We start from the raw sequence: 12,724 nt of genomic DNA on the forward strand, positions 1-12,724 counted from the left end.
TCCGTTACAGTAGTTGGCTTTTAATGCGTAAGATAGAAACAAAGAGTGAAAACCGGGGCAAATATGTAGTAGATGTACACAAAATAATCATTAAATTCAACATAAATTGAAACATAATGATATATTTGCAATTAAAAAGTAAAATTTCCCGTTGAGCGCGTATGTATTTAAGCACATACGAACTTAGCGATGTGTGGCCAAAGAAAACAAAAGGAGTAATGGAAACTAAATCCCATTGAGAAGCAGAAAAGACTTACATTAAAATGGCCCTCACAAATTCTATAACAGCCCATCTCTGAAGGAATATGCTGTCTCCGTGCAGCGTCGTACCACCGCCTTCCTCGGTCTGGGTCGTTTGGCACAACAAAAAAATTCTTTTCTTGTGTTTAACGAGAGGTAGATTCACATTAGGCACACAACAGTATACGTAAGGTTTCCTCCCACTCATTTAAAATTCTCCGTTTCATCTACTATTTATTTATACTCGAAATAACGCCTACGATAATGCACTCCTTATGCAAGCAATGCAGACATCATGAGGTTTACACGTCATCAACATGGCGTCGCCCGAGAAATACGTTTTTGGCGCGGAATTCAAGTTGAAACTTCAGACTCTTCTAGGGGCGAATTTATTCAGCGCTCAATGGTAAAATTTGGTGAGAGGCATTCTCACACCCATTACTTTATAAATCAAGCATAATATTCAGTAGTGTAATCCCTTCATGGTAATTAGGTTGCATAATCGTCAGGATACAACTGGACATAGTCATTTTCTCTTTGCGCAAGAAAAAATTTCACTTGGAAACCTCTGTCACATATCATCCGTGCTCAAGCCATAATGAGCCTTAGTGGCATAATATTTATTTCTTACGGAGCGGCTCATGTTTCATATTCGGTTTTCGCCTTGGCTTGCCTATTTGGTCCCATAAAATTCAGTTCCTATAAATTTTACAATCCGAGCCTACTCGGCCCAAAATCGCGTCATTTAATGGGCGCAACTTGATCGTGATATCACTCGTATATGTGCTCTGGTCCGTTACCCTCGAAGGAGGTTCTCCAAGTTCCCCGCCATGGTTGCACATTGCGGCATTCATTTTTTTCGGCAAATTTTGATATAATTTCTATAGGTTACGTTAGCTTCAGGATACCGCTGGTCTCAACCATTTTCTCTGCGCTGGAAAGAAACTCACATGAAAACCTCTGGCAAATAGACATCCGCCATCCAGGTAAAAAGTATAATATTTTTCCAAGGAGATATTGCTGTGACTATGTTTACCTGAAACAAAAACTGATTGCAAACAAAGATGAGCCTTACCTCTTTAAATTATTGTTGCTGGAAGAGTGCTTAAGTGAGTAATGTAACATCCAATGAAGGGAAACGAAATAGGGAGAGGAATTGTAATGATTATCCACGCCTAATCCCATTCACACGATGATGCAGAACTGATTCAGAAGCGTCTATGACTACCGTAGTCTGTTGAACGGTGCCGAGTTTCAGCGAATGGATCAGAGGGGGCACAATGGGGCGGGAACTTATTAAAGGCTTGCTGAAGACTTATGACGCAAATGAAGGTGGCAGAGATGAGAATGCTGAGATGGATTATGGGAAAACATGAGGATATTGGATTAGAAACAAGTCAATGAGGGAGACGGCAGGAGTGGATTTAGATCTGAAGGAAGGTGCAAAAGGGAAGGGTGTAATAGTTCGGTCATATTTTAAGAATTGATTAGGAAGGAGTATGTGGGGAGCAGAATTCGAAATTTAGAATGTATAAGGGAAGAGAAAGAGGGGAAGACCAAAGAGAAGATTGTGTCTAGAATAATTTGAGGGAGAAGGGTTTGATTGAAAGAGATGCCCTGAATTGAGTGACTTAGAGGCGATCAGCTAGGAAGAGCGACCCAAAACGGGAATAGATGTAGATGGCATTGACCTGTCTATGACCTTGGCATAATTTTCCCTGTGGTTATACCTATGAAATATTACTTTGAAATGCTAATAATGGTATATTCGTTGATCATTCTGTATGTTTAATTTGATTGTGAAGTGCACATTATCGTTTTTGAAATTATAAAGGAGATAGCAAACATTCTCAGCAAGCTCTAAGGAAGTGAAGGGTATTTCTATGAGTGGGGTAAGACTTATTGATTAAGTATCGCTGAGATGGAACATTTTAAATAAGTGCCTCTCTCTATCAATACCTCTAGAACTATGATAGTGTATATAATTGATAGAAATCATCGTAATTATTCCCTAAACGCATTGTTTTTAAACGTCTAATCCAGTACATGCAGTGATTTTAAGGGTTCAATTGGCATTAATTATATTATTTAAGTTTCATCTATGCCCTTTCCCCAACGGATTCCTTGGTAAGTCGGTGGGAAGTGAGGCAAGCGACAGCTTTTGTCGTTTGCGTCACAGGGAATGAAGGATGGAGAATAACCCGTCGTAGGCATTAGCCCTCTCTTTGCGAATGGCGCCTAGGAGACCACGGTTTAACGTTCCATCCAGCGGACGGAGTGTTGTACTAGAAGTGCTCCCCACAAAGCACTTAAGCAGTGATTGGTCAGCCTCTAAAAATCTCTACCGCTGCCGGGATTTGAACACGGGCCGAGTGGGGGGGATGCCAACGCTCTAGTTACCACACCAACCCGAGCCCCAAAAATATCTTTAAGTATTCAGGCTACTGAATCACGCTTTTTTCCATTTCAGCGCCAATTATATGCCCCCAACAGGTTTAGTCTCCACACTTATTCAATGAAACTTGAAACGAAAAATTTATTTCAAACGCATTTATTAGTCAATAATGTTGGTTAACAAAACAAAAGCTTGGTTAGGAACTATTCATTTGGTTTTAGTTTCCGTCTGTCGTGTTATCCAAGCCCGTGGTTTTAATCTTTGGTGTCCTCGTCCGGATCACGAAGTGGAAAAAAGACCCCTCACGCGCCTCTTCTCTAAGTCTTCTTCACTCGTCAGTCGCTCTCGCTTTAGTTCTTCTTCTCGAGGCGGTCGGCGTACTTCTTGCTGTATTCGCCGGAGGGGTCATACTTGTCGGACAGCTCCTTCCACATATCGGCCTTGTTCTTCATGAGGAAGGTGATCACCTTCTCGACTCCCTCCTTCTGCTTAGGGGTGCACTTGGCGCATTCGTTCTTCAGGGCATCGGGGATGTGGGCTGTGGAAAAAAAGAGACGAACGATGTAAACAAACGCTTTCAAAGTCCTCAGTGCCTTCCGGCGTACGAAAGCGAGTGATTGAAATGCATGATAAAAAAAGGAACGGAAAGGGTTATAAATGAACGGGTAACTAAGGATAGGGCTCGCTCTTCGTTCACATTTGGACCAGCGAAGGGTATGGCCGGTGAATTTAACGGATATATTGAAGACACAAATTTTAATATGGCTTCATTAAAGCAGTGATTTCTCACACGGAAAATTCCGATCAAACTTGATCGGGTTAGATCAAGAATTACATTAAGCCTGATTTAACTTGATAAGTTCTGTTTTGGAATTACATCAAGTCGGATATAACTTTTTCGGTTCTGATTTAGAATTGTATCAAGTATGATATTACGTATTCAAGTCTGATCAGGAATTATATCTCTGATTAAATTTGATCAGTTCTGATCGGGAATAATATCAAGTCTGATGAAACTTGATCATGAATAAAATAATTGAATTATGTGTGTATTTAAATTTAATTTTCTAATCTTTTAAGAAAATTATTGAATGACTCTCTTTATTTCCAGACCTGAAAACTCAAAATTAACCTCCAGCCAAGCAACAGTAATGGGATTATTGCTACGTGGCCTTAGTTAAAACCTTAAAGATGTTTCAGCTTACTCTTGCCGTGCGTGAGTCGTTGTGTCGTAAACACGTGTCGCTTCTTGACCACGTCTTCGTATTCTTGCGACTCAGTCCTAGACTTATAATTAAATTGCTAGCAATTGGTATAACAATAGGGTGGTTTCCTTTCATTTTTTCATTGCCTAAATCGAAAGATTACTACTCCTGGAGTACGTATTTCACGCTTTTAGAATTTTACATGACGATATCTATTTTTCGCGATTAAATGAAAGGTGAAAATTTTCTAGGGCGCCAAAACGCGACGCGCAAGTATGAATGCCGGGAAATCTCTCCGTATTTCTGGTCCCCGCCGCCGCCCTGTGAAGTGACCTTGAGGCGAAGCTGAGCGCTGATACGATGCAGGCTGCTAGCGGGTAGCTGAGTACCCTGCTGACTGGTATCGCTAGGCTTAAATAAGGATTATTAATACCTTATCAAACGAAGAAAACTTTCCGACTTTAGCCAGTTTTAATAAGTGATAATTAAGACATGTTTCCCTGAGCTCTGTGCCTCATGCATGCATTGGCCTCTGTGCCTCAGACGATGTATAACTCTTATCTTCTCGTATAGAAACTAGGTCCCTGTGACGTCACGAGGAGTGGCATCGCATGGGCGCATATCTGGCCCTTTTCAAATGAGGATAAAAACAGACCATTGCCATTCATCTAAACCGGTATTCCTAAAACGAAATAATTTGTATAATATGAATACCCTAATGGTGGGTAACGAATCGCAATCAATGCCTTTCGTTTTCCTTGATGAAGGAAACTGCCCTATTATTTTGTTGGAACTCCCTGCGTCATGCAAGAAAGATTCGATTCTAGTCGAATGTTTCATAAATAGAGCAGTAGATTAATCATTATTATGAGGAATAGGAGGAAAAATATAGGGTGCAGTTTTTAACGCTTATATACAGAAAAATAAATGTTCTGTATTGATCAATCTATCATCATCAACAATTTAGCCTGTCACCCATTTCGTAAGATGTGGAAACATATGGGTTTTTATAATGGGTGTTTTGGAGCGGGTTGCTGTTTCGCGTGCGTCAATGAAACTCACTCTTGAGCTCAGTTCCTTCGGCGGTGCAGGGTTTCCTGTCCATGAGGCAGTCGAAGTAGTTCTTGAGGAGGCGGTCGCTGGCCAGCACCTCGTCCAGGTTGATGCTGTCGAAGCGGGAGGTGTATGTGTCCCCTTCAGCCGGGGCGGCCAGGGCGACCTGGACGGCGGCCAAGGAGGCGACGAGGGCGAGTGCGAGAACAGCCTTCATGTTTGTTGCTGAGAACTGGAAAAGAGCAGAGGGAGAGAAGGATGGTTAAGACAGTGATCGTAAAAAGAATGTGAACTCGAGTCAGGTTACTCAATATAAGTGAAACTTATTGTAAAAAGGACGCATCACTACCACTTGATGTTCATTTTTCTTTCTTCATGGCATGTAGGTGCTCGTTCAAAACGTAAGTTGTAATCATAAAATTATTTCCGGTTGCGTACAATACATTCTTTTCAACATTTTCTCTGTGTCTTAAACATATATTATAGACTTGGAGAATACTTTTACATACTCACATAATTCAATTATTTTTATTCATGATCAAGTTTCATCGGACATTTTTTTCGCTTTATCTTGACCTCATTTAATTAATAATAAAATAATTCTATGAGTATAATAATAAGGTTTATTATCCGTGGGCAAAATACATTTGCATAGATTCGTCAAAAAGTACAATTATATAAAAATGATCAAGTCAGTTACATCACAAAACAAAATATACAACTTGTTGTAATGAGTTACAATTACAAAAAACACAGTATAGGTCAAATGCAAATAATGCAAAAAAGTTGTTAGCCAACGTTTCAGTTAGTTTTAAAACCATCATCAGGCCTTAGCTTTGCACATTTTTCTTGATATATTATTTAGACTTAATATTATTCCCGATCAGAACTGATCAAGTTTGAAGTGTTAAGTGTTGAAAAGGATCTTAGCCGAATTCATTCAATTATAATTTACTTCAATATAGACCTTTTACAAAAAATTTATATTAATTGATAAAAATTATAAACTTTGTATATATTTATACAATTAATAATATAATAACCATAATTTTTAGTAAGAAACTTGAAGTTTACTATGATCGAATCCTAGTTTAGCTCTGAAACTGAGATTTAACACGCAAATCCTGGCTGCCACTCACGCTTAGGATTATTAAAAAACTACAGTTTTTCATTTTCATTCGTGTTTTTAACTGCCAAGTATTGATGGATTCTGAAACATTGCGTGAATTGTTAAGAAATACTGTTTTTAGTGCTTGAATGTCGATAAATAAAGAAATTTACGTAGCCCTTTTATCGATTTGCGGAAGACCTACATTTTAGAAGATGCACTTGTACACTATGTAAATTGGAATATTCACTCTTAGTACCGTGGTGCATGTTAGGTTTTCATTTATATTCACAGTCATGCACATCTAAATATTTCCCCGCAAGCTGCTTCAATTGGCGGGGGTTGTAACGACGCCAGCTTTTTATAAATGAAAAGGAAATGCTCCAGCAAAGGTCCCCCTTGCATTTACAAAAGCCATTAACTGTTCCTGGGAAAAACGAAATCCTAACCCTATCCGTTCGGCCGAATATCTCTCTTAATCTGTCGTTTCTGCTGGAACGGAAAATATAGTGGGGTTCTAATATTATGTTATCCGTGTTTTTTTTAAGGTATCTATTCTCAATTGCTCAAGCAATCTAAGCCTAGCGCATAGCCTCCGAATTTCTAGCGGATCCTATCCTAATGAGTTTAAAATCTGTGTAACGCTTTCAGTCTGTGATATCCTATTCCGATGTCTTGCGTGCATTCAAGTCTCCGATGCTTGCTCCTCGCTCAACAACAACGTCTTCAATATCGAGTATTTCCCCCGCATTGCCATTGCGTGACTCTTTCGTTTCCTCATTGAAATAATCTCAATTCGAGTTTCTAGCTCTCTCATATCCCTCTTTAGGTCGCAGTTGCTAACTGATGGTTTTACCGAGAAGCCAATTAAGAACCAATTTGAGATTGCGCATATACATACCTACGAGTTATTGGTGAAGCCTTGCCTCTCCTTTTTTCCTCATGAAAATAATTCGTTCCCTTATGTTTTTCATCTGTTTAGCAACGTCGTTGAGAAAAATAAAAAGTTTTACTCAAGCGCGGAGATAGTTCATGCGTGTGAGACTAGATTGCGTTGCTGTGGCGTCCTAGAAGATTTTACTTGAAGCGGTGAGTGGTAAATCTGCAGGCCAGTGAACGTTAAACAGTGTCTCGCTCCATGGGATTATCGAGATATTCATGATAGCATTTTAGAGGATTGACTAAAAGGGCTGTTCTATAAGCTTTGTGCTTCTCACACAATCCAAAACTTTTATTTCACTTCACCGAACACGTCTTTTTTTTAAGAGAACGCATTGCTCCCTCTAAATCTTAGTTCTTTTGTTTTTTTGCGACTCATTTCCCATTCATTACTGGTGTTATCACATCGTATTTTTCCGGGCTCATAAAGAAGACTTTTCGTAGCATTTTCTTTATTAAAATAATGAGTAATTTTCAGTCGAAATTTTTGATACAGGCTAATGAGTCCACGCTCTATTCTGTATACCTTTTAAATTACAATATTTTAACATTTTTTTTAAGGAAGACTCCCATTCCATTTAAATATATATTAGAATATATTGACTTGAACGATTTCAAAAATTTTTCTCTAAATCATAAGAAACAATGAAAGTAGTTGATGTAACGCAGACGAATCAAAATGAATTATACCACAGTACGAACAGTAGTCAGTAAATTACGACCAGTGATCGATGGTATTGGCAATTGGAGGAAACGGCTGATGTCTAAGGTCATCGCAACCATTTAAGCTGTGAGAAAATTAGCTAAGTATGTTGAGGGCATTAGAAGTCTACATATGTGCAAGAGTAAACAATCCGTGTTTACCGTGAATCTATTCGAGGGAGGAAGTGAATCGTACAATCTCCTCATGAAAGCTACATGTGTGAACGTTGTGAATCTATCTGCGTGAAGGTGAAATATTTTGTCTTCTGCGCTTCGTAAAAGAGGAAAAGGAGAAAATTTAGTGCGCAACAATACGTAGAAATTTTTATTGGGCAGGTAATTATCTTCTCAGATGACTTGGCTTGTCGAACGCGCACTTAAAGTCATGGTTCCGAGACTAAACATTTTCATATTTTTATTGTTGATGAATGAAGGTGGAAAATGTTTCCGTCAACAACGTGCGCTGCTTGTGTCATTCCGTGGTCGTTTTGCCGTCCCACAGCTTTGCTTCAAATGCTCGCCAAAAAGGAATATCTGGATGAAATACCAATTGCCAATGAAAACCAAGAGAGACTGCTTAAGCAATCGGAAAAATAAAACGGAACCAGTTCTAACCGTAACTCTCATCTCGACAAGTGTAGTAAATAACCAAGTATCCGTTGCGCAAGTGGCTTGCGTAATGTTTTGGATTTTCTTGGCTAGAGTTAATTAAGAAATGATGGACTAGTGTGCACGGTTGATTGTGTGAGTAGTAACGTAGATGCATGTCTGCGTTCGCGAATATTCGTACGATTGTGTCTCCCTCTGTCCCCACCTAGTCTTGGGTGCGTGACGTGAAATGAGGTGGGGTATTGTGCTGAGGGGGTTGAGCTGCTGAATTGTGGGGGGTGAGGCTCTAAATGAAGAGTTTCAGGATTAAATCCAAGTAATCCTTGCGTACACTAAAACAAATTCACGTTGCGAGCTGGCCTGGGTATCGGCGAATGTCTAAATTTCACAAGAATTTAATTTAGCCCTGATGAGCCCTACTCTCACCCAATCAGATTTATCTCTGATGAATTATCGTGCGAGTGAATCAGTGAGAGTTAATTTTTTCCACTCAGAATACCCTGTAAATGTAAGATTTAAATATGTTTTTAAGGAAAGATTTTATCTAGCTATATACTAATTTAGTGACTATTACGAATTCTAAATATTTATTGGAATTATACAAAGCAATGTAAATAGTTGTAGTTACACTGAGGAATCAAAATGTCTGGCAAATATTTGTATCAAAATGTTTGTTGGTAGCAAGCCATTACGAGTTTTCGTGGAAATCGAATTTATTGAAAGATGATACTTAAAAGGCTTCGGACCGAATCTAATAGAAATTAGTGGGAATACGTGGAAGTGCCATGGAATGACAGCAAGTGAAGTTTGAACCAATCAGCAGATATTTATCTGGTATCAGTGTTAATCATTAGCTTGAAAACGACTTTAAACGTTCACTGAAACAACTAAAAAATAAATTTATACATTTTTCAAAAGTTTTGAACAATTAAAATGCCACAAAAAATAACCGATTGAGCGGGAGAAATGCGTAATCTTAAAAGAGAAAGCCGCTTGAATAGCCGATCGGAAGTGAAACTATGACATAATTAACGCGAATTTAAGACAAACGATAAATGCGCTCACTGATGAGATCAGGTTAGTAATGTCTTGCGGGTGAATTTGTATTTACTTCGAGGGCATCAGCAGCAAAAGGGAAAAGTAAATGATGGTGAGAAGAATTTTCAAAGGTTTAAGTGAAGTGGTGGTTGGGAAACGGGAAATGCGTCAAGTCTTTGGATGAAGGAAAAGTAGGGGAAGAGAAGTCGGATAGGAGGAGAATGTGGAGAAGGTTAAGACGGAAGATAATCAGGACCGGAATAATACACAATCATCGCTCCAAATTTTGTTGATGTGAAATACCGAACCTCAACTGCGTTGTGAAGGAAATCTTTGATTTCTAAACTTAAATCCCGTCCAGGTTACAGTTTATAGAGTTCTTTTGAGTGCTGTGCATTGAACCTAAAAAAATATACGACTTGCGCCCATTCTGATGTAATTGATTTGAACATAAAAATATAGCCACATCAAATACTGAGCAAATCTCCACGGAAAGGCCCCAGCTACTTACATGTAAGAAATAACTGCCCAAATAGATGACATGGCAGTACGTAAATGATAGCCTTACTCCAACCCTACGCAATGAGTCAGGTAGATGCAGTTACTTAGCCTGCACCTTAGTATATGCCTACTTTGTAGTAGCTAAACAAGCCAGAGTGGAGACCGATGCAGCATTAAAGCTGTAGGTACTCCACAAATTGAGCCAAGTGTTATTTCTACCGGAGCAAAACAAGCCGATGTGGATATAAGCGCAATACTGGAGCAGTAATCTAATACCAATAAATTCTCAATTACCCAGAGAAAGTCTCCTCAGGTCCTCCACCGCGACAGGTCTTTAATGGCCTAAGTTTCAGTGTGACAAAGTCGAGAACTGAAACGTCGCTGCTGGGCAACTTGACGCAGTGGAGAACTAATACTAATACTGGAATACTAATGCCTAAAACTCACCTGAATAGTTCCAATATAATATAAGACGAGGATGTGAGTTCACTGGGATGCTATGCCTTCAGCTGGTCTCTGGTAACTGTGCTTCTCCGATCCTGACGGAGGTGCTTATATACATCGCGACGAAAAGCAGAAATCACATTACACATCAATGTGACCCCTAGACTTCCACCCATCCCCCAACCTCCCCTTCATGACGTCGGGCTACACCTGGACTTCCGTTGAAAAATCCCACCCCCGTCTTTTTTAGAGTGACCACAAGTCTTGAGATGACCTCCACGGAGTTCCCGTCATGACAATCCCATATCCACCTCCCCACCATCCATCCTAATACCCCTCCTTCCTCCTCTCTATGCATAGTTTCTCTCCCATCCTCCAAATCAGATGATAACCTTCATTTTTACTTCCAAGATCGTACCCACCACTTCTCTCCCTCCCCCACCATAGACACTGTCTTCTCATTTCCACCATCGGTGCTTCTGTTGAGCAGAGCAAGGGTCTCCCATTCTTTCACACGTCCCCGAAGCACGTGGGTCGTGGGAGGAGTGTGCTATGGAGGCCGTGTGTGGCCATGGTTTGGCGACGGCGCGGAGGGGATGCATGCGTAGCCAAAGGGGAATATACTCGCGGTTGAAATTATGGAAAGTTAAAAATGAATTTTGCAGTACTTGGGTGTTATTGTTAAATCTCGAAAAGTGTAAATGAAGTGTCTCGACGTTATTCATGAATCCGTACAGGTGAGACTCTAAATATGGGCCAACTTTGGATGTAGAGCTCATAGGATACCAAGCAATTATCTTAGGAAATACCGTTAACAAATCTTAGGCATTTTTGGGCATTTTCTGATTTCTCTTGTTATTTTGTTGGTAAAAAGCTATCATAATGTCGTAAGTAGTATATTTTATATAGATATTCATATTTTAAAAATAAGAGTTGTCATTAAATCCTATAATTCATCATTTACTGCGACGGTGGTTTATAGGTGTAATGCGTTAAAGGTAACCAACCTATTACACTTTCTGTTTTATACTAGTGTTTTTTCATCGGAACTACGCATTTATGGTGATTGGGGAACCCTTTGAGTAATCGCCGTTAGCTAGTGGCGGATATTTCCGCTATAATTGATTTCTTCCTGAGTCTTTATTGCTATTTCTCGTTTTCCCTAGGTATCGAAATACCTCCTCGAAACTTAGTAAAATCTTCCTTGACATATCCTACTTGATTAAACAATTAAATTGCATTGGGGAAAAAGATTTTTAAAAAAGACGGCATGATAAACGTGCGACAGATTGGTTTGGGGCTCTGCGTGTCCATAAAAAATAAAATACGTAAACAGAACGTAAACCAATGATTCACGTAGAAGTGATCCACTCGCTCGTTTGCATTAGGTATCAACGTAGTTCGAGAAAACTCCAAGAGATGACGGTAGTTTACTATGCTTTCACGACCCGCGTTTCATCTGCGATACACCGTAGTGCATCGCCACGCCACGCCGAATTTCCTTTTTCATTATTCACTGTTCCCAGGCATTTGGCTGTCTACAGTGCATTCCATAAATTTTCATTTCTGTTGAGATTGATCAGGTATAGTCACAGTGTGGCAAAAAGTTATTTTTAAGGGGAGGGGAAACGGTGGGGGAGGAGAGCGTATTTAGGAGTTTTGTGCTTGCCGTGTTTAGCAGGGGAGTAGTTTCAAAGATTTAGTATCAAGTTATTTTCCGTTTCAGCCAGGGATTTTTCGAATTTGGGCAGTAGAGCTTTTAGGCTGCTATTCTGGATATGCGTGCAATAAATAGCATATGCTATTCCGCAGGTCATTATTGCAACGACCCCGTATTCTGAATGAAGCGTAGTAATAATTTTGTTCGGAATAGCATCATGCTATTTCTTGCGCGAGCTATTTGGAAGCTCCGCCTCTATCCGTATGAAAAACTTTCTGAACAGTTTTCGCAACCAATGAGGGAGAAGATATTTAATATATTTTTCTGTATTTTGCGGAATATTGACTTGCAATTACAAATAATTGCTTTATTTGCATTTAAAAATTATATTAAACCGTGGATGTACATATAATACGCTTTGAAAATCTCATTTAGGAAATCAGCTGTTTGTTGTGGTTGTGACATTGGCTTCAGACGGATGGGTTAAGCCATAATTTTATTGTTATAATGATGATTTATCGGGCATAAATATTTAATCATTTACCTATATCCGATCGGTCCTTTATCGTGAGATATATGTTATGCGAAATAATCATTGAAAGCTAAATATGTTTGATTTTCTTCGTAATTGTATTAGGCTTCGAAGTCTGTTTTTTCGTTGCATGTCAAAATAAATGTGTATCAACTTTTATTGCTGTGCTCGTGACGATATAGCTTTACTGTATGAACTAGAAGCTTTCGTTTCTAATACTAGCTTTATATTATATGACTCCCTAATTTCAGTATTCATTCTCTGTTTAGGAAATGAAGTAGGTGGCAACGTCACAGCT

General features: G+C 39.3%; 1 protein-coding gene across 1 annotated transcript; it reads right to left on the reverse strand.

Moving 5' to 3' along the window:
* Positions 1–2,775: 2,775 nt before the first annotated feature.
* LOC124166050 (ejaculatory bulb-specific protein 3-like) lies at positions 2,776–10,346 on the reverse strand. The gene is made up of 3 exons (XM_046543643.1): positions 10,238–10,346; positions 4,903–5,125; positions 2,776–3,173 (listed from the first exon to the last, which is right to left on the reverse strand). Exons 2-3 carry the CDS (start codon positions 5,108–5,110, stop codon positions 2,986–2,988), a joined length of 396 nt encoding a protein of 131 aa, XP_046399599.1. The 5' UTR covers positions 5,111–5,125; positions 10,238–10,346; the 3' UTR covers positions 2,776–2,985.
* Between the last annotated feature and the right edge of the window lie 2,378 nt (positions 10,347–12,724).

The sequence above is a fragment of the Ischnura elegans genome, chromosome 9 (assembly GCF_921293095.1).
Source record: "Ischnura elegans chromosome 9, ioIscEleg1.1, whole genome shotgun sequence".
Lineage (NCBI taxonomy): Eukaryota > Metazoa > Arthropoda > Insecta > Odonata > Coenagrionidae > Ischnura > Ischnura elegans.

Coding starts and splice junctions, on each gene's coding strand:
- LOC124166050 (XM_046543643.1), bottom strand. CDS start 5,110: ATGAAGGCTGTTCTCGCACTCGCCCTCGTCGCCTCCTTGGCCGCCGTC. Junction 3,174..4,902: donor CGAAGGAACTGAGCTCAAGA/GTGAGTTTCATT, acceptor TTTTTTCCACAG/CCCACATCCCCGATGCCCTG.